At 37.1% G+C, this 17,849-nt stretch overlaps 1 protein-coding gene across 11 annotated transcripts in view; it reads left to right on the forward strand.

The window, feature by feature from the left end:
* Positions 1–17,508, forward strand: part of CASK (calcium/calmodulin dependent serine protein kinase) — a 199,356-nt gene extending 181,848 nt beyond the window's left edge. For 7 of the 11 annotated variants that reach the window (XM_027883008.1, XM_027883270.1, XM_027883695.1 and 4 more), the window contains 6 exons: positions 262–377; positions 5,307–5,387; positions 5,479–5,559; positions 8,069–8,271; positions 9,990–10,073; positions 16,021–17,508. In XM_027883008.1, coding sequence (XP_027738809.1) covers positions 262–377; positions 5,307–5,387; positions 5,479–5,559; positions 8,069–8,271; positions 9,990–10,073; positions 16,021–16,197 — 742 coding nt within the window. In that variant the 3' untranslated portion in view covers positions 16,198–17,508. The remainder of the gene's footprint in view (positions 1–261; positions 378–5,306; positions 5,388–5,478; positions 5,560–8,068; positions 8,272–9,989; positions 10,074–16,020) is intronic. The other 4 variants (XM_027883100.1, XM_027883355.1, XM_027883523.1 and 1 more) reach the window with 1 other exon arrangement.
* The last annotated feature ends 341 nt before the right edge of the window (positions 17,509–17,849 follow it).

The following is a 17,849-nucleotide window of genomic DNA, read 5'->3' on the forward strand; positions in this document are numbered from 1 at the left end:
TGTAATCTAACACCACCTTGTCAACTAGACCGTGGCAGTGAGTGCCACATCCAGTCTCCTCTAAAACACCTCCAGGGGCTGTGATTCCACCCTGGATAGCCCATTTCAACATGTTCTTTTAAGTTGTCATGAAAAACATTTTTAAAAGTTTTACTGTACTCTTGTTGTATGAAAAAAGTCTTATTTTTCTAACTTGTTCTGTGCAACTTTTTAAAAATCCTTGATAGCAACAAAATGTTTTTTTTCTCCTCCGTATGCCAGGCGAGTTGCTTGTATTGCCATGGAGAAGACCAAACAGGAGCAACAGGCCAGCTGTACTTGGTTTGGAAAGAAAAAAAAGCAGTACAAAGACAAATATTTGGCAAAGCACAATGCAGGTATGAAAAAAAAAAAATGCAGGTATCTTTAACAGGTTACGTGTTTTGCAGTTTAAACCCTGACATTAATATAAACCTAATGAGTTACTTAGGAAAATATAAGTAAAATTCTAATTATGCCAACATTACTCGGCTTGTTCCTTGCTATTTAAACATAGAGCTTAATCAGTGAGAGGCAAGCTGCCACAAAATCAGTGCATCTTAATATATCCTCATATAGGCTTACATTGTTTGGGGGGTGATGTTTAAAGGAGCACTAGAAACCAACAGGATATGATTTTTGCAGTCTGTATAATGTACTATGCTCTACAGAAGACTTCTCAGTAGCAGCCTTGTTAGTGTGCATTTACAGTTACAGATTATATACATGAAACCATCACTAAAGGGCGTTTTTCTTGAAGCATTACAGCTGGAAGGGCAGTAAGAGCCTTTGCACAGTCAGTGTATTATTTACAGTTACCAGATAGAACAAGCTGTTGAAGTTTATCCTCCTTGCAGTGATTTCTGCCTGAATATACTGACCTTTGGTTTTCTGTGTAGAGTGCTGAAAAAAATTAATTACTTTAGAAAATTTAGAAAGTAAAGCATAGAGTGTGAGACCCTTGTCAAGCAAAATTCTCTAGTTTTAGTAGTAAAGAAGGAAGACTCCTTCATTCATGAGCAGATTTTAATCTTCTTCTTTTAGTGTAAAATACTCAATGTGCTGCAACTGCTTTTCAACAATTTTCTATTGCTGTCACATTTTGTGATATTTATGTTGTTATGGTCTCTTGGGAGACCTACAGAGATTTTTATTGAAATCAAAAGATATACCTATCCAAGCAGTGTAATGGGAAGTATTTTATATATTGCATTAATTTCTGGGATCCTTTTTTCAGTTGCAGTCTTGAAGACACCAGTTAAACAATATAAATCCATATTTCCATATTTCTCTTTACTTGCACAGTCTTTGTGCTGTATCAGAGCTCGTTATGTATCACTGCTACAAAATTTATATTTCCTTAAAATTCATTTGAAAATTATTTTTAAAAAGTCAGATAACAGTAATTGTCATTTATACTCCTTAATTCACCACTGTATCTAAGATGTTCACAGTTAATATGAAATTACTCATTACCCTGAAAGCAAGCAGAGATTGAAATCTTAAACTTGTTTCCTTTTCCTGGTTTAACATACTGGTTGTTGTAATGTTTCCACTTCATAGCAGTGGATTAGTTTACTAATTGTTAGCTTACGTAATTAATTTACTAATTATGATCTTAACAAAAACTGTTGAGAATAAACTGGGGTTTATGACCTAAATAAACCTAATACAGGTTTCAAAGCCTTGCTCCTCCCTTCAGTTATGGCAGTGTGACTGTGCAATTCATGCTGTAAACTGGATTAACTGCAGAACAAAACTGCCCAACAAAACACTCTGATTCTACTTCCATAGGGCAGGTGCATTTCTTATTGCAGCTCTCAGTGCAAACACATATTAATGATGTCACTGTAAGCACAGCCTGCTACAAAGGAATAAGCAAAAGGAAGAGGATGGCCAGGGAGGGAAAAGGAGAAGGCAATACTTTAGGAACAAAACTAGCTCGAAGACTTTGCGTCAAATGAATTCCTGAAAGCAAGGTAGTCTAGACTTTCCTGTCTTGATGTAGGGGGACATTTTGGAGAAGATTGACAGCACTGAGTCACACAGTTTGCCTGCCTTAGTGCCTGACACCTGTTAGTCACCTTCCATCAGAGCAGAGTGTTTGCCAAAAATTAGAAACATGAACGTTAAAAATTATCGTAGTGACCGTAAAGAACCTGTTCTTTTCAGAATAGCACTTCCCCTTCCCCCTGAGAAGTCACAAAGTTAATGAAAGCACAGATTAGAGTCAAAATTTCTCTTAGGAATGTTTATTGATCTTAGTGACCTTGAGGTGATGCCAATCATATTCCAGGGAGTGACACCAAATGTAGGATATACAGAAGTTCACTGAAATGCTCATATGAGTTTTAAGTTTAAATAAGATGGTACTGAATTCACCTTTGCTGACTTCACCTTTTCTTAATTCTGAATTATTGTTAGTCAGAAATAAACCAACACTGGCCTATGGAAGCTTTCAGTGTGTTTGTCTCAGAAAAAAAAAAAATCTTTTCCTCTGTTGGATCCAAAATATTGCTCTTACAAGAAAGTAGAATTTGTTTCTCTTATATCTCAGTATAAAATTCAATAAATCGATCAGCAGTGTGTAATCTCTTTGGACTTCCTTGTTATTTTTGTCTTAGGGGTGAGGCTGAACTGGGATGCTGAGAAATGACTTAGTAAAATACTTTATAGTCAACTAAGATTTGTGTAGCCAGCTAATGATTTGAGAGCTTGTGTGGTATATTTGGATATTACTGGAACTAGACTTGAGATTATTCTGCAAATCAGGCATAGTTTATGAAGTAAAGAGGAGGCAATTTCAGTTACTTTTTAGAATTAGAAGCAAATGCATTCTTCTTTACAAAAAAAATATAATCCTGTTTTTTCTTTCCTCCGTGCTTCATTTTAGAGTATTAGGCAATTTCATGATCATATGTTTTATCACTGTAAAGACAGTTTTGAACAAAAGCCCACAGGAAAAAAAGAAATGTTTTTTCAGTATTAGATTTGCTGATATTTTTATAAATGCTCTAGAGATACACTGCAGTGTATCTAGATATATTTTTAATTTATTTTACTGAAATGTTATTGCAGGATTTCAGAAAAGAACAGTCTTTAGAACATACTAAAGCTATGCTTCCTATTATGCATAATCTAGAAAATTGCCAAGCTTTTATAAAATATGTTTATCATTTCTTAATGTGATTTATTTGCCTTGTGTTTAGACTATTGCATGGTAAAGTTTATTTTGTGCATATACTTTTTATTTTACTAATATATTACAAGCCATATCTCAATGACCCCTGTACATTTTTCATGCTGTCTTACTCCCAATGGCCTCTGTGCATGTAAGTAACCTGTCAAGTGACAATGCCTCTTTATTTGCTTCTTACTGTTTCCTTTCAAGAACTCCTTTTCTTTATTAGCTAGTAACACAGAAGCATTGAAGTTCAGTCTTTAAATGTGCCCTGTATTCCTCATATCTTGTGTATTTAAAAAAAAAAATTATCATTTTTCTTTTGCGTTTGAAAACCCTACAATCATTAGTTAAATCCATGTAGACTGAGACACATCTTCTCCATGCTGCTAGTTTGTGATAAAGGCATTAATATGTGTCATTTCTGTTGTTTGTTCCTGTTGTTTGTATCTAACATAACATGGTTTTGTTCGAGAAGAAAATAAAGGATTGATTTTTTTATTGCTGTTATTTTTTTAATGGAAAATTATACCCTCAGGCCTAGATGGTTAGAATGGTAAAACTCTTTAGCATGTTGTGGATCTTTAGCTTTTTCTAATATAAAATTAATTATTAAGTAGTTTAAATACTGTAAAGTTGCAAAAAGGACAGTAGAATTCCGTGTCTGTGGAATGGAAGAAAAATATGACTAAATTCTTGTTTGTAGGATTTGGAGAAAGGTTGAAAGAGATTCTTCTTTAGGATGAAATTCAAAATGCTTCAAATTAACTAGGAAGTTTTCATATCTGTATCTTTTCAGGGTCTTAAACAGCTGAGTGTGTCAATTGATGAATTTGGTGTTTGACCAAATTGAAGTAGTTGTACTTTTTCTCTCAAATTGAAAAATCTGCCCTGTGAAAAAGAAAATATATTAAGTTAAATCCTTTCCTGTTTTAATTGGGACTTTAGTACAATGAGCTAGTGCTTTCTGGTAGGCTCCATGGTCTTCATGCTGATCTTTGTGGCTGGGGACTTCTGGAACAAACTAAAGCTCCTGCCATTGCCAACTTTCCTAAGGGGTTTTGGATGGGGGAGGGGGATATATCCAGACTCATCCTAATGGCTGGGTGGGATATAGTTGAGGTGAATACACCACTTAAGATTTGGAAACACTCAAAGGTCCCATAGTTTAGGTGCAATCTCTCCTCCCTTCTTTTCATAGCGTGCAAAAATACAGAACTGAAAACTCTGGTTCGTTATTCTGCTCCCAATTGCTGATTGCTGTAATCTTTACAGATTATAATTAACTGCCTCCTGGCTTCTTTTTTCATTAGAATTCTTCAAGAGTTACCAGAGAGAGATGATGTGTTATTGGGCACAGGAGCAATAAGTTGTTTTTAATGAACAAAACACTATTTGTCAATCATTATATTCCTTGGCAATTGACAACAGATTGATAGGCATGATGGAATTCATCCAATTTCAACTGCAGTTGAAATTATATCTGAAATAATACTTTTACAATTTTTCCCTAAATATGGTGGAGGTTCTTTTATGTAATGCCATCACTTTCCATTAGAATTCTTCATTCTGTCATGAGTTTTAAAAGCATGTCAACTTAACTAGCACGTGTGTTTGAAGAGAACTCTAATTACAATTAAGGGGTGGTGGTTTGAAAGAATAAATACCACAAAGTATTAACACTCTTCTCTATGCATTTCTCATAGCTCTTGTTAAAACATTAATATGAAAGTATCCCTATCTTCAGTGTAAATAGATGTTCTCATACTGTATTCATGTTGGTCACTGTCTACAGATTTTTCTTTAGTATTGCCATTACTTAGGAATGCAAACGTGAATGGCATGCTGTTTTAGCTAATTTTTGTGGTCTGCTGAATACTGCATGAAAGGACATGCAAACTTTGAGCATTTCAGTAGCTTTGTTACTGCTCTTAACAGTTCCTTAAATGAACACTCCTGTTCAAGTGCATAATGAATGGTTTTATTTTCTATATTACTTTGTATTATGAACCTAAAACTTGCTAAAATTATAATTTGTAGCAGAATTAATTGTCACTCTTGATATGCCTTTTTTCTTATCCCTTGGGGGCTTTCTTTTGTGTTTTAGTGTTTGATCAATTAGATCTCGTCACATATGAAGAAGTAGTAAAGCTGCCAGCATTCAAAAGGAAAACACTAGTCTTACTAGGTAATTATTGGTTATTTTTCTGAACATAACAGCATAGTTCTGAAGCCCTTCTGGTGGAAAATTTCTAAATCATGTTTGTGTTGTGCTTCAGGTGCACACGGTGTCGGAAGAAGACACATAAAAAACACACTCATCACAAAACATCCGGACAGATTTGCTTACCCCATTCCTCGTGAGTAGTAATGTTCAGTGTACTGCAAAATTGTTTGTGTCATCCTTGACAACACCCCTGTTGTTCTACTACGTGTGTTCAGTTCTGCTGAGATGAGTCCTCTTTAAATGGGAACTGTACTGGGAGTGGTTTTGTTGTTATTCACAAAATCTTGTTTCTCTCTGCCCCAAATGTTTCTTAATTTAGAGCAAAGGATCAAATATTCCTCATTTTTAGCTGTATATAATTTCCATGAGAAGAAATATGAACTGGTTTTAGATGAAACCTTTAATGTGTACTTTATCTGAATGTTTTAATTACTTTTCACAGCTTAGTCCTGGTGGCCGGTACTACTAAAAATAACTTCAAGTTTCCAGAGATGTCAACAAGGAAAAAAAACACAATTAACTTCACTGCTTGCAAGTTGTTTGTTACAAAGAGCACAGGGGTGTTTTTCCCTTCATGACAGTCTCTATCAATACCATGGCAGGAATTGCATATCCTATTATGTGATCTCTTGGAGATGCACCCTTTTCCCTCAAGCTTAAGGATACTGAAACAAAAGCATCCAGTCCCTCACTGTCCACTCTATTTTAGACTGACTTCAGAATCACCATTCATGGCTCAGAAGTGCCGGTTTTCTACCTATAAGGACTTTGTTGTTTATTTTTTATGTATTATGTATTATTTTTTAAAGCTTATCTATAAACCTGTTTGAAATGGGAAAAGGGTTAGTTGGGTGCTGATCTAAGTTCCCCTGGCTCGCTTGCTAGGGAATCAGATAAAGGACAAAGACCAGATCTATCTGAAGGAAAACAGAAAGACCTGGCCCTTTTGAAAGCATGAGCTGTTGGATCACCCCAGCAGCTGAACTGTTTATATCTAGACACTAAAATCCTGAATTAGATGTGTGGTACCAGGAGTATGTGATGTACATTGTACTTATTTAAATTATATGGGGGAAGCTGTAAGTAATCCAGCAAATATGATCTCCATTGCAAAGAGCTAAATCAGAGCCTGATAAATGTTTCATAGTGTGCTTTTCACCTGGTCCCTCTCAGGTACTAACTGTACTGATGTGGGGAGGGAGAAGCTGAACTAGTTATTTTATCTTCAAATTCTATGAAAATGGGCTCATCTGTACCATGATGATCATGCTTTAGTTGCCTGCGTTAGGTTCCTGTTTTGGGAAACTCTGAAATTGTTTCACTGGTTACATAAGAAGACTAAAAAGATGCATTTTCTGCCTTGGTTTACAAAGCCATGGTAGATTAGGATGCTTTCGAGATGGACCTTAAGTTGGGTGCAGAGTTTTGGAGATGCTTTATGAAGAAATTATCTACAAACTGAAAACCTGATCAAAAAGGTTATGTCACACACAATGGTAGTTAATTCAAAATTAACTAGTAGGCCATACTTCTCTTACTGCATAGGTCAGTAGAAGTAATATATTCAAAAAGTAAGATATGGCTAAGTAGCTTTCATCTCTCTTGGCCCACAAGTAGTCAGGTCCTTGCCTACTTTTCACTTACGCTTTCACACTCCTAAGAAGAAAACCTTGTAAGAACTCAAGTTAAAAAAAAAAAAAAGGAAAGGAAAGAAATGTTTTTAGAAAAGAAAAGGATTTGGGAGAATTATGAGAATCTTAAGTTCAGTAGAACTAGGGCATCAGTGAGTAGTATGGTGATATTATGTGGTTTGTATAATCAATCCATTGTTCATTAATTTCTTAAAATAACTATGATATATAGTGTCTCTATAGAACTTTTTGTCTTCAAAATATGCTAATTAATCCTCAGAACAGTAATAGGTATAACTAAAAGTAGAAAATTAGTTCAATTTTTGGATACCTTGTTTGAAGTTATGATAGGGTTGTTGGAAGAAAAGGGAGTAGATTGTGAAGAGATGTCGTGTTTCAGATACGTCACCAGCATAAATATAATAATGGAAAAATATGAGAGTAAATCAGTTTGTGAGGGAATATTAGAAGAAAGAGAAGCAAGTGGGTATTGGGGGTGTGGGAGGGGTCACAAAATGGTTGGGATCCCTGCTTCTGGGATCAGGGCCACCTGGAGATGGGTGCCCAGGACCATGTCCAGGGTACGCTCTGTCCCAAGATCCAGACCCTTAATGATGTTGAACAGGATTGGGTTGAAATGGAGATGTTAATTGAATTGTTTAGAAACTATAAAAACTGAGATGTAGATGTGGCCTTTTTTCGCTGCTGAAAGCAGTTATAGAGTCTTAGTCATGACCAGGGAAAGGTTATTTATTACCTTCTGTTCTTCCTCTGTTGCCTTTTGATTTTCTACTTTTTCTACATTCCTTCGTCTTCTGCTTTCCCCAACACATCCCTCAGATTTCCTGCTATTCCTACTGCCTGTCGTTCTGAATACCTCAAGCTCATCCTTCACTGTTCTATAATGTTCTACAGGTCATCATTCAGTGAATAAGTATTGCTAACCCCCCCAAAAAAAAAACATGTAAAAGCTTTATATTGCTTGTGTACTAAAATATTTTGTATTTTCAGACACAACCCGACCTCCAAAGAAAGATGAAGAAAATGGCAAAAATTACTACTTTGTATCACATGACCAAATGATGCAGGATATATCAAACAATGAGTATTTGGAATATGGCAGCCATGAGGATGCAATGTACGGGACAAAACTGGAAACAATACGAAAGATCCATGAGCAGGGACTAATTGCAATACTTGATGTAGAACCTCAGGTAACTAATTAGAAAATGTGTAAAAATGGGACTCGTCACCAATCCTTCAACCCAATGGTATTGAGATATATTTATTTTTATGGGCTGCATGCTAGATAAGCAATGTGGAACAAAAGCCTTTGAACAACCAAGGTATCAATCTGGGAAGAGGAATTCTGGTAATCATCTGGTTGGAAGAACATACATTCATAGTTCAGCAATCACTATAGCCTGATATATCTACTTACCATGTAACTTTTTACTATATTGGCCTCATGGCCAGTGAAATGTATCAAAACAAGTCACTGGCATTGCCTGCCAGGAGTAATGTTTTCAAAAATGTCTCTTTGATGCTTTATGAAAAGCTCATCTTGCTCCTGGCTGGCTCTTGACTGTGTATCACTATTGAGCACAGTCAGAAACATTAGTGGTTAATCACTGATATTTATCCTGTTTGGACAATGACCAGATCAGTGTTGTTTAACTTTATGAACTCGCTTCTGTGCTATGGCATTTTACTTTTCAAAAGAGGGCTGGAATGAAAATCAGGCTCTCGAGGAACTCTAATGGTTTGTCTATTCATTGTATAAAATCTTCTCTGGAAAATTCTGGTAAAATGCCTTTGAAACACCCATGTAGTCATTACTTCCAATCCACAGGAATCTATATATTTTGTTAAATGAAGCATCACAAATATGGAGAAATGTGATGTTTATATTCTAGCAGGTGGAAGGAAATGGGAGGAAAGATAAAATTGTGACCAGTGTTATCTATTTAAATTTGATAACTTCTTTCTTCGTTGTCCATGTATTCAAGAAGTTCAAATTCTTTTCAGATTTTCATAACAGAAATAAGGTACCTGACTAAATTATTTAGGACAGTTCACAGTATGCTGGTGTGGTGCTCTTCTGAAAAATAAAATCCCACATTTGACAGTGTTGAGGGAGAGCAGCATTTGTAGTCAGTTCAGATGGAACAGCTGTTAACAGCAAACTCTCTTGATAAACCTTTTCAACGTGCATTATTCAAAAGCAGTGCAATTCTCAGAAACCATTTTAATCTTAGGATGTATTTACATTTGGTAACAGCTGCTTTTGCTGCACGTCCTCCAGCATATGTCTAGGAAGCCTCTTTCCTAACCAGCTTCCTCATTCATCCATCTCAGCTCATTAAATTGAATTTTTTCTTGAATGATTTGGTTCAGGGGATTGATACTGTATTTACTGCATTAGGTGCTATGCTCACTCTTCAAAAACTTTGAACTACCCACATCACATTTTCATTTGTTTAAGAAAATAATGGTTAAAAAGTGTTAGTAGATAGAAAAAGTCAGACAAAAAATTATATTCTAATCAATATTCTAAAACACAGTTGGCTCCTTTCCCTGTTTGTGGCATGACTGAATTTTTTTACATGGTGTTTAACTAGTAAGTTTAAACGCAAACAGAATTCCACAGTCTTTGAGACTGTATGGCAAGAACCTCTCTGAAAATGCTGAAGCATAGTGTCTCATAAATTCACTTTAATTAAGGATAAATATATATTTTGACCACCAAAAATGTAAAATAATACAAAAAGTTAAGTGTCTGTATTGCTAAGCTTTAAACTCCAGTTCAGTTAAAAACAAACCCAGCATTGGTAAGTCATGAATTTGTATATTTTGCTTGTGTGACTAAACTTACTTCACATTGATTGTTGGGGGTTTCCTCTAAAGTATCTGATTTTTTTTTTTCACCTAGGCATTGAAGGTCCTGAGAACTGCAGAGTTTGCTCCTTTTGTTGTTTTTATTGCTGCACCTACGATTACCCCAGGCATTAATGAGGTATGGCATGTTGCAGTCTGATGTCTTACCAGAGCCAGAATTAAGGATGAGATTCAAATATGCAGATCAGGCTCTTTAGTTGATTCCTTGTCTGTAAATGGAGAGGCAGAAAGACAGTTGAATGACATTATTAAGTGGATTGAGATACAGTTCTTGTTCATTAATCAATTCAAAATGTGAAGGATCCACACGGTATATTTTGTGGCACATATTCTTTGATTTCATTCCCTTCCCTACCTCAAAGATCCATTTCCAAATCCTTGACAAATAATTGGCACAAATTACCCAGTTCCAAGTTTCTGCTCAGCACTGGATTACAGCTGGTCTGAGCTGAAGAGATGGGTGCTGGGGACTCTGCTGTCATCCCACCTTTAGCTTTAGCATTTTTCCTGCACAGCAAATACATATCACAAATAGGCTTATTAATTTTGATGACTGTTCTCTAAGAATTGGAAGCTTTTACCAGAGGGGTAATTGCTCGTGAAATAATGCTAAGTATTCATGGAGGTCCATAACCTACATTTCCTACTTAGTTTTTACAGAGTGCCCACTGAGCAGATTGTTACTGATTTCAAAGATGATATCAAGCAATTCTGGATTTAGCTCACAGCAGGAAAAACAGTGTTTTTGCAAACACCTTATTTGCTCAGACTTTTTTTTAACTGTGATATTAAAGTATTTAATCAATTGGATTTGATCATTTATTAATTCCAAGTCTCCTAGATGTTTCCTTGATCATCCAAACATAGAGTCAGAAGCCCCGTCACTACAGCCTGTTTCTGTTGAAATGTAATTACAATATCATAAGCATGGAATTATGACATCACTGCAGAGTCTTATAGGAAAATAAGGAACAAGACAAACATATTTAAATGCAAATACCCTGAAGGATTATTAAAATAGAAAGTGGAGAGTGAAAAATTTTGACCTCAAGCTGTAATTTTACTGGCAGCTGAGGCATCCTACTAGTTCACTATGACCCTTTAGTGGGCTACTTTAGCTCTAAATTGGATTTTTGTCAGTTTTTAAGGAGCTCACAAAGACTTTGACAAGCACAAAAGCCAGAACAAGCAGTGAAAGTTCATAGCCAGAAGAAAGGTGGGAAGGGAAGAAGCGTCTTTTTACTTTCACAGCATTAAGTTCTGTCATTTTCACTGTGTCTTAAGAACCCACAGCCTAACTGGGGCATTGCAAGAGCGTAAAGACAAAGATCTCTCAGAACATCTCAATTTGCCGTGTTAGTGAAGTGACAGTTTATCTGACTGCTGGTTTTGCCATATGATGTACATCAGTACAGTCTTGGTAAAATACTAAAATTTTATAATCTGCACTGACTTTTCCTTTGTGTAATCAAATAACATTACATCAGTTAAAAAAGCAGAATCATTCTTAGGCTCTGTCAAGTGAGCGCTGTGTTTACAGCAGCACTCAGGCAGCCAGGTGCCCTGTGAAATGATGTGATTGCCTGGGTTTGTTGCCTCCTTACCCAAATAGTCCTCCTTGGCCTCACTCATCTGCCAATGGTACTTAACTTTTAATCTTCCTGCTCTAGGATATAATACAGAGACATTTGGGACAGTTCATATGAGGGAGAAAATGTTTTCTGTGACGACACTGACGACAGAAATGTACCTTCTGTAGTAGCGGTGGGGAAATACTTTTTCATGCCAAAGAAATATTAGCAGAAGTATTATGTTATAAATATTTTCATTCATGCTGTAGGGCTCTGTCTTTGTTCTAAGCTCCTGTGGCATAAGTCTCTGTGCATGCAGGGTTTCTTTCACCCAGGCACATGAATTGCTGAACTGAGGCTACACTTATAAAACATGCTAATTTATGAATCAATTAAACTTAAAGAATGGGAGGGGCAGGCAATGGTAATAACAGCAGACCTTACCCAAATACAGGATCCTAGTTTCCAGTGTTTACTGGGCTGCTTGGAAGGAGAGATGCAAACCGTGTCTGTGTGTTTGCAGCCTGCAAGGCAGCAAACCAGGGCGAGGAGTGTGTGTTTCCTATTTCCCATTCATGCTTCCTTTTTGAAAGGTTCATTTACATAATTGGTGTCCCTTTCTGTTTATCCTCCTGCTGTTTATTTTGCTTAAGCTTTTTGAGAACACTTCTGTAAATGACTGTCCTTTTTCGCCCCCCCCCTTTATGTTTTCTTAAATTTCATCTTTGCTTTTCTTTTCATTTTCCTGCATTCGTACTAATTGTACATAGCTGCCAAAATGGTGCAGAAAACTGCCTGTAAGTACCAGCTAGGGGCTGCCAAGGTAGTTCTGATTATTGCAGTAGTTCTAGAATGTAGATATGCTGTTCCCATTCAACATTACTTTTGCCACTGGAATAAAAATTTAATGTGAAAAGGACTTTTTATATCTGCACTAAAATTATGTGCTAGTAAAAAAAAAAAAAAAAAAAAAAAAAAAGAGAGAGACTGGAGAGTAAAATTTCTCATCTTACAGCTGAATATCTGAACTTTGTGGTGAGATCAGTGCAGAGCCCTGATCTTGGATGTATCTCTTGAGACACTTCAGCCTATCACAGGCCACACAAAAAGTCAACACCCACACAACAAGAGTTAGAAGACAAATTATTATATTTTCTAGTGAATATAGCAATGCACTGTGAGCAGTGCTGAAAAGCACAAGACCAAGTTAAATCCTGTAGGAAATCTCCCAGAGTGCACCCACCTGTCTAATCACAAAGGAAACTTAAATCAGATGATTGTTGTGCTAGAACAGAGAGAGGAGGGAGCATATCAGAAGACCTCAGGGTAGTTCCTCTTCCCTCCAGCTGTTTCCTACCTTCCATTGCCCAGATAGCAGCAAAGAGGAGTTGACAGGTTCCACTTATTTGATCTAAATCTTTATCGAGCCAAATTCTTCTGACTTTTAGCTGCACTCCCTTCCTACAGCTAAGGAGTAGAAGGAATTTTTCTTGGGACATTTACAGTCCACCAGCTGTTCAAATTGATTAAATTAATTTCTTTCTGTTGAGGCAAAATTGGCAAAGGCCTGATGGTGTGTTTATACATTGTCCCCAGCCTTAGAGGGGGACATTAGAAATCTGTTGGGCTGTGCTTTGACCGTCACAAGCAGCAGCTGTTGTCCTGTGTGCTTTCAGGCCAAAAAAACTCAGTCCCCAGAGACTGAAGATACCTCTGATGGCCTTTATGTCCATAGGAGACATTTCCTGGCTAAAGCCACATTTCACTCCTTTCGGATGTGGTGGAGAAGGAGAGAAGATGAGGAAAGTGAACTGAACTAGGAAAGAAAAATCTGTTCTGATAATGCACACACTGCAACTAGACCCACATAAAATGCCTGTTGCATATAGCTGGGGGAAGAAGAAAAGGCAGATTTTGTGCTCACAAATGTTAAATTACTGAAGTTGTGTTCATCAAAGTTCACGTGTCTGTCTGTAGAAAGCCGAACATTTTGGTAAATATCTTCTTTCCTGACACTATTGAGAGCACAACTGCTGAAGAATATTCTTCTTGGAAAATAATCTGGAATATTCACTATTCAAAATTTAATTAAGAATTTTTGAGAAATTAAGAGGAGCTTAGTGCAGCAAATATTTTAAGTGTCAGCTTTGAAAAATAATTTTGGCATTTAAGTCTTACAGACTCAGATAAAAAAAGAGACAACTCTGACGTGTTCCAATAGATACTCCATCACAGTCACAGGTGACATTTGATCCCAGAATAAAATAATCAAGAACTGTAATATCTTCTATTTTTGAAGAACTTGTAAAAGTTTGAACCCATTTGAAAATTCTGTAATGGCCTAACTTATTAGTGCCCCTCAGAGTATATGAAAGAAGTAATCTTTTACATTTCCAGCAGGCTAGGAAATTTAGGTATTCCAAAATGCAGCACACTTTGATCCCAGTAAAGGTGGATCTAGGAGAAGCTAAGTCAGAAAAATATTAAAATTTACTACGTTTTTTAAACATTTTTTAATGCTTTTTTTAAGATAAGATGGCTGTAAGTTTTTCAGATTTTACTGTCAGTCACAGCAAGTGAATGCTCTAGTGAGAAAAGTTTATTCTCATACCTGTAAGTAAAAGTAACATTGATGGGAAATCTGAATAGCAAGTAAAAACCTACATTTGGACTTTGGAATTCTAAGGCTTCAAGGGGCTTTTCAGGTACTCTTACCCTTGTACCATGAGATTAAAACTCTTTTCAAAGTGTAATATGATTTTGACAAGACAGCCTTTAAATATAAGATTTATCTTAGCTGGATATGTTTAAAGCACAGAAAATACTCTCCATGACAGATTATTAACCTTCCTTTGTAGGTTAATTTAAGCAGAAAAGGTTAGATGCTCAGCTGATATAAACTGATGTCTTTTGGAATCTATGAGAAGCTGGAAGTTCACCTAACTAAGTTTGTGGCTTCAAAACACTGAGCCATATGAAATTTTCCACAAGGATATTTAATACTAGTATTGATCCATATTGTTCTGTCTGCTAATAGGATAAATTACGTTTGCACACACAGTTTTTTTTCTACAGAAGTGTCAGGCATTGCTGGAGATGCAGAAAGGCCCATACAAGGAACAGAAGTGCATGTGAGGAGTATTTGTCTGACTTGGAATGGAATTTGTAATGATTTTCAAGTTAAGGCAACACCACACCACAACCCCCCTCCCCATTTGAGGCTCCAGCCTCAGGAGAGAAGCAAAACTGTAACTTTGGTACAGAACTTCTCCTCCAGAAGGGCTGGTTTCATTGCTACAGGAAAAGAGAACTGTCTCAGTGCAGGTTGTTCCCTTCAGAGGACCTGAAAGCTGTTGTTCCACAGCTACTTGTCACGGCACTTAGAAATACTTGGGAAGTTTAAACAGACAAAAAGAAGGTGGAGGGCATGTCTCTTAGCTGGATAAAATTCTATTCCCATTTCTAGTGAAAAAGCTATGGGCACTGTGTCTGTATTTCCTGCAGCCTAAAACTCTGCTCAGTAAAGTGTGTCCCAGTTAATTGATGAAGTAGAGTGAGAGATACCACAGGGCAGCAGGAGTCACTGTGCACCTTATCCATCCCTAACCTGTGGGACCAGGAAGAACTTGGTTGCTTTCCTGCGGCTGTTTCAAGGTTCCTGAAAAAGCAAATATTTTGGTTTGGGGTTTTTTTTTAAGGGAATTTGCAGTAAGAGAATTCAAATTTAGAAGTGCTGTAGAGCCCTAGGAAGAAGCCTTTTGCATCCAGCTCCCTCAGGCAGGCAGGCCTCGCTAACAGAGCCCGTGGCTGCACAGAGCCCTGTAGGACACCCACAAAGTAGGGGGCAGGTGCTTCTGTAGGGACAGTGACACAGAGCCAAGGTGAACAGTGGGTCTGACATCGCTCTCTGCCCGGTTCATCTCCAGGACCTCACACTAAGAGGTGCTGGAAATGCAGAGGTAGGAGCCACAGAGGAGTCGTGCGGAGCAAGAACTTCCTTATCAGTAAAGGATTATTAAAGGAAGTAGGCCCAGAAGATTGGTGTGGAACAGAAAACATCACCAAAACTGGGAACAGCTGATACCTGACAACATACCCTCTCCAGTTTCTCATGTTCTCACTGGGACATAGGCCCAATAGCTCGTATTTGTGCATTTTGTCCATTTTTTTCATATATGGTCTCCGTTCCTCATGTCCGTGCTGCCTTTCCAAGCTTCCATCCTCTACCTCGCTTTTTTAACACCTAGAGCTGTGTTTTGTTTTGTCTCAAGTAATGCCAGTAACCGAGTGCTGTTCGAGTGTCAGCGCCCAAAGGGAAGTTTCTCCTGCGCTATTCCCGTAGATGTAGGAGGGGGACCTAAAGCACTTAGATCTCCCTGGGGCTCTTCTGGCCATTTCCTTCTCCGTGAGCAGCAGTCGGGGAGCTCTTGTAGAAGAGCACGAAACGATCCAACTTCTCTCTCTCTCCCCTTTTGTTTCCCGCCCGGCGAACAGGACGAGTCTCTTCAGCGCCTGCAGAAGGAGTCGGAAATCTTACAGAGAACATATGCACACTACTTTGACCTAACAATTATCAACAATGAAATTGATGAGACTATCAGGCACCTGGAGGAAGCCATCGAGCTTGTGTGTACAGCCTCACAGTGGGTCCCGGTCTCCTGGGTCTACTAGAACCGGGCATGAGAGAATTGAGGAAACAAACAAACAAACAAACAAACAAACCTGTCATTACTGGGAAACCACCTCATACATGGAAAACCTCTTCGTTACTGACCTTGTGTCAACAGGTCTTGGCCCCTAGAGACTACCTAGATGTAGTGTGACCTAAAATATAATTATTGTCATGTCTGAATAGATAGGAGGAGGGGAAAAAAAAGAAAAAAAAAAAAGATGAAACACTAATTTAAAGAGACAGTATCTTTTTTTTAATCATTTCTCCTAAACTTTAATAAAATGTATCTTTAAATATATGTATTATTCAGTCCTTTGGAATGTTATATTTTTGGAAATCATAGCTTTTTATTTCAAGGGCCCCTAAAAACTGCACAAAATAGATGCTGCTTTCTATAATCTATTTTAATAGTAATAATAATATGATTCTGTTACCTTAACTTGGGGGTGGAACACTACATTCTTTTTAGAGTCTGATTTTATGGATCGGAACACTTTGCTTTCCTTTATTTATTTGAAGTAATTAGTCTAGTGGTTACGAAACAAATTCATAAATTTTAAAGGCCTTTTTTCTGCTTTTTTGTTTTGTTGTTTTTGTGGGGGTTTTTTTCTCCTAGGGTAGTATTTTTAAGTACTTTTGTGTAACATCCAGATAATGTGATACTGTCTCTTTGAAGAACTCTGTAAAACTTTTAGAAATTTGAAATTGGGTCTTGACTCTTAATGCATGTGGACAGTCGCAAGCGTTTCATGCCGTTGGTGTATCTGTGTTGATAAAACCTGTAATCTACAGCAAAGTACATTCCGTTCATGGGAACACGTACCCAAGGGAATAAAGTAAAATATTATTCTGACTAAGTTGTAAACCTATGCACATCCCTTGCATTTTGGGCAACTTTCTAAAAAAAAAAAAAAAAGGAAAAAAAAAAAGAAAAACTGATTTTTATTAATAATAATCATGTAGTGAAATGTGTTTGTAATTTTGTCTCAATTTAATTTGTTGTAAGGTGGGAGGGGGCAATTACTGGTTTCACCATTTCAGATCTGTGTTGTCTGAGAGTATTAACGTTTTAATTCAGTTTAAGCAAAGAATTGCTGATTTTTAATATGTATGTAATTGTTTAAAGATGCACACATTTTAAAAGAAAATACTGTGCAATGAAGAAACCAGTTTAGGCGTTACTATAAACTGACTATTCCAAAAGACTCATCTACAATAGCCCTGTAAATTCCTTTAAAAATGGTAATTGACTCTACAGTCTGACCAATTTTTTTTATTTTAAATATACTTCCTTTTATGTGTTCAACAATTAAATGCTTTTGGGTCCTTCATTTCATCACAGGGAGTTTGAAGAACAAACCAGTGACTTGTGCAGTGAGAAGAAGTGTCTTTAAGTCTGTAAGGGAAGGCCTTGTAGGGCACAGCCTGCAAGTCTGTCCAGGGGCTCTGATCTGCCTGGACCAGCACAGGTTCAACAGAGTTAGAATTAGGGCAGACCCAAGTAAGAAAATATAACCATGCATTGAGCTGGCACTTTATTTCCCTCCTTCGTGCTCTCACTGGCCCAGGTGGTTTGCATTTTTAGTGATAATGGTTAAGGGAAGCAAACATTGCCACCTCTTTTTAGGTGTTCCTTAAAATGACTTCTCGT

Source organism: Empidonax traillii, unplaced genomic scaffold, assembly GCF_003031625.1.
Source record: "Empidonax traillii isolate 1590-97213 ecotype Southwest subspecies unplaced genomic scaffold, ASM303162v1 scaffold1:size7828297, whole genome shotgun sequence".
Lineage (NCBI taxonomy): Eukaryota > Metazoa > Chordata > Aves > Passeriformes > Tyrannidae > Empidonax > Empidonax traillii.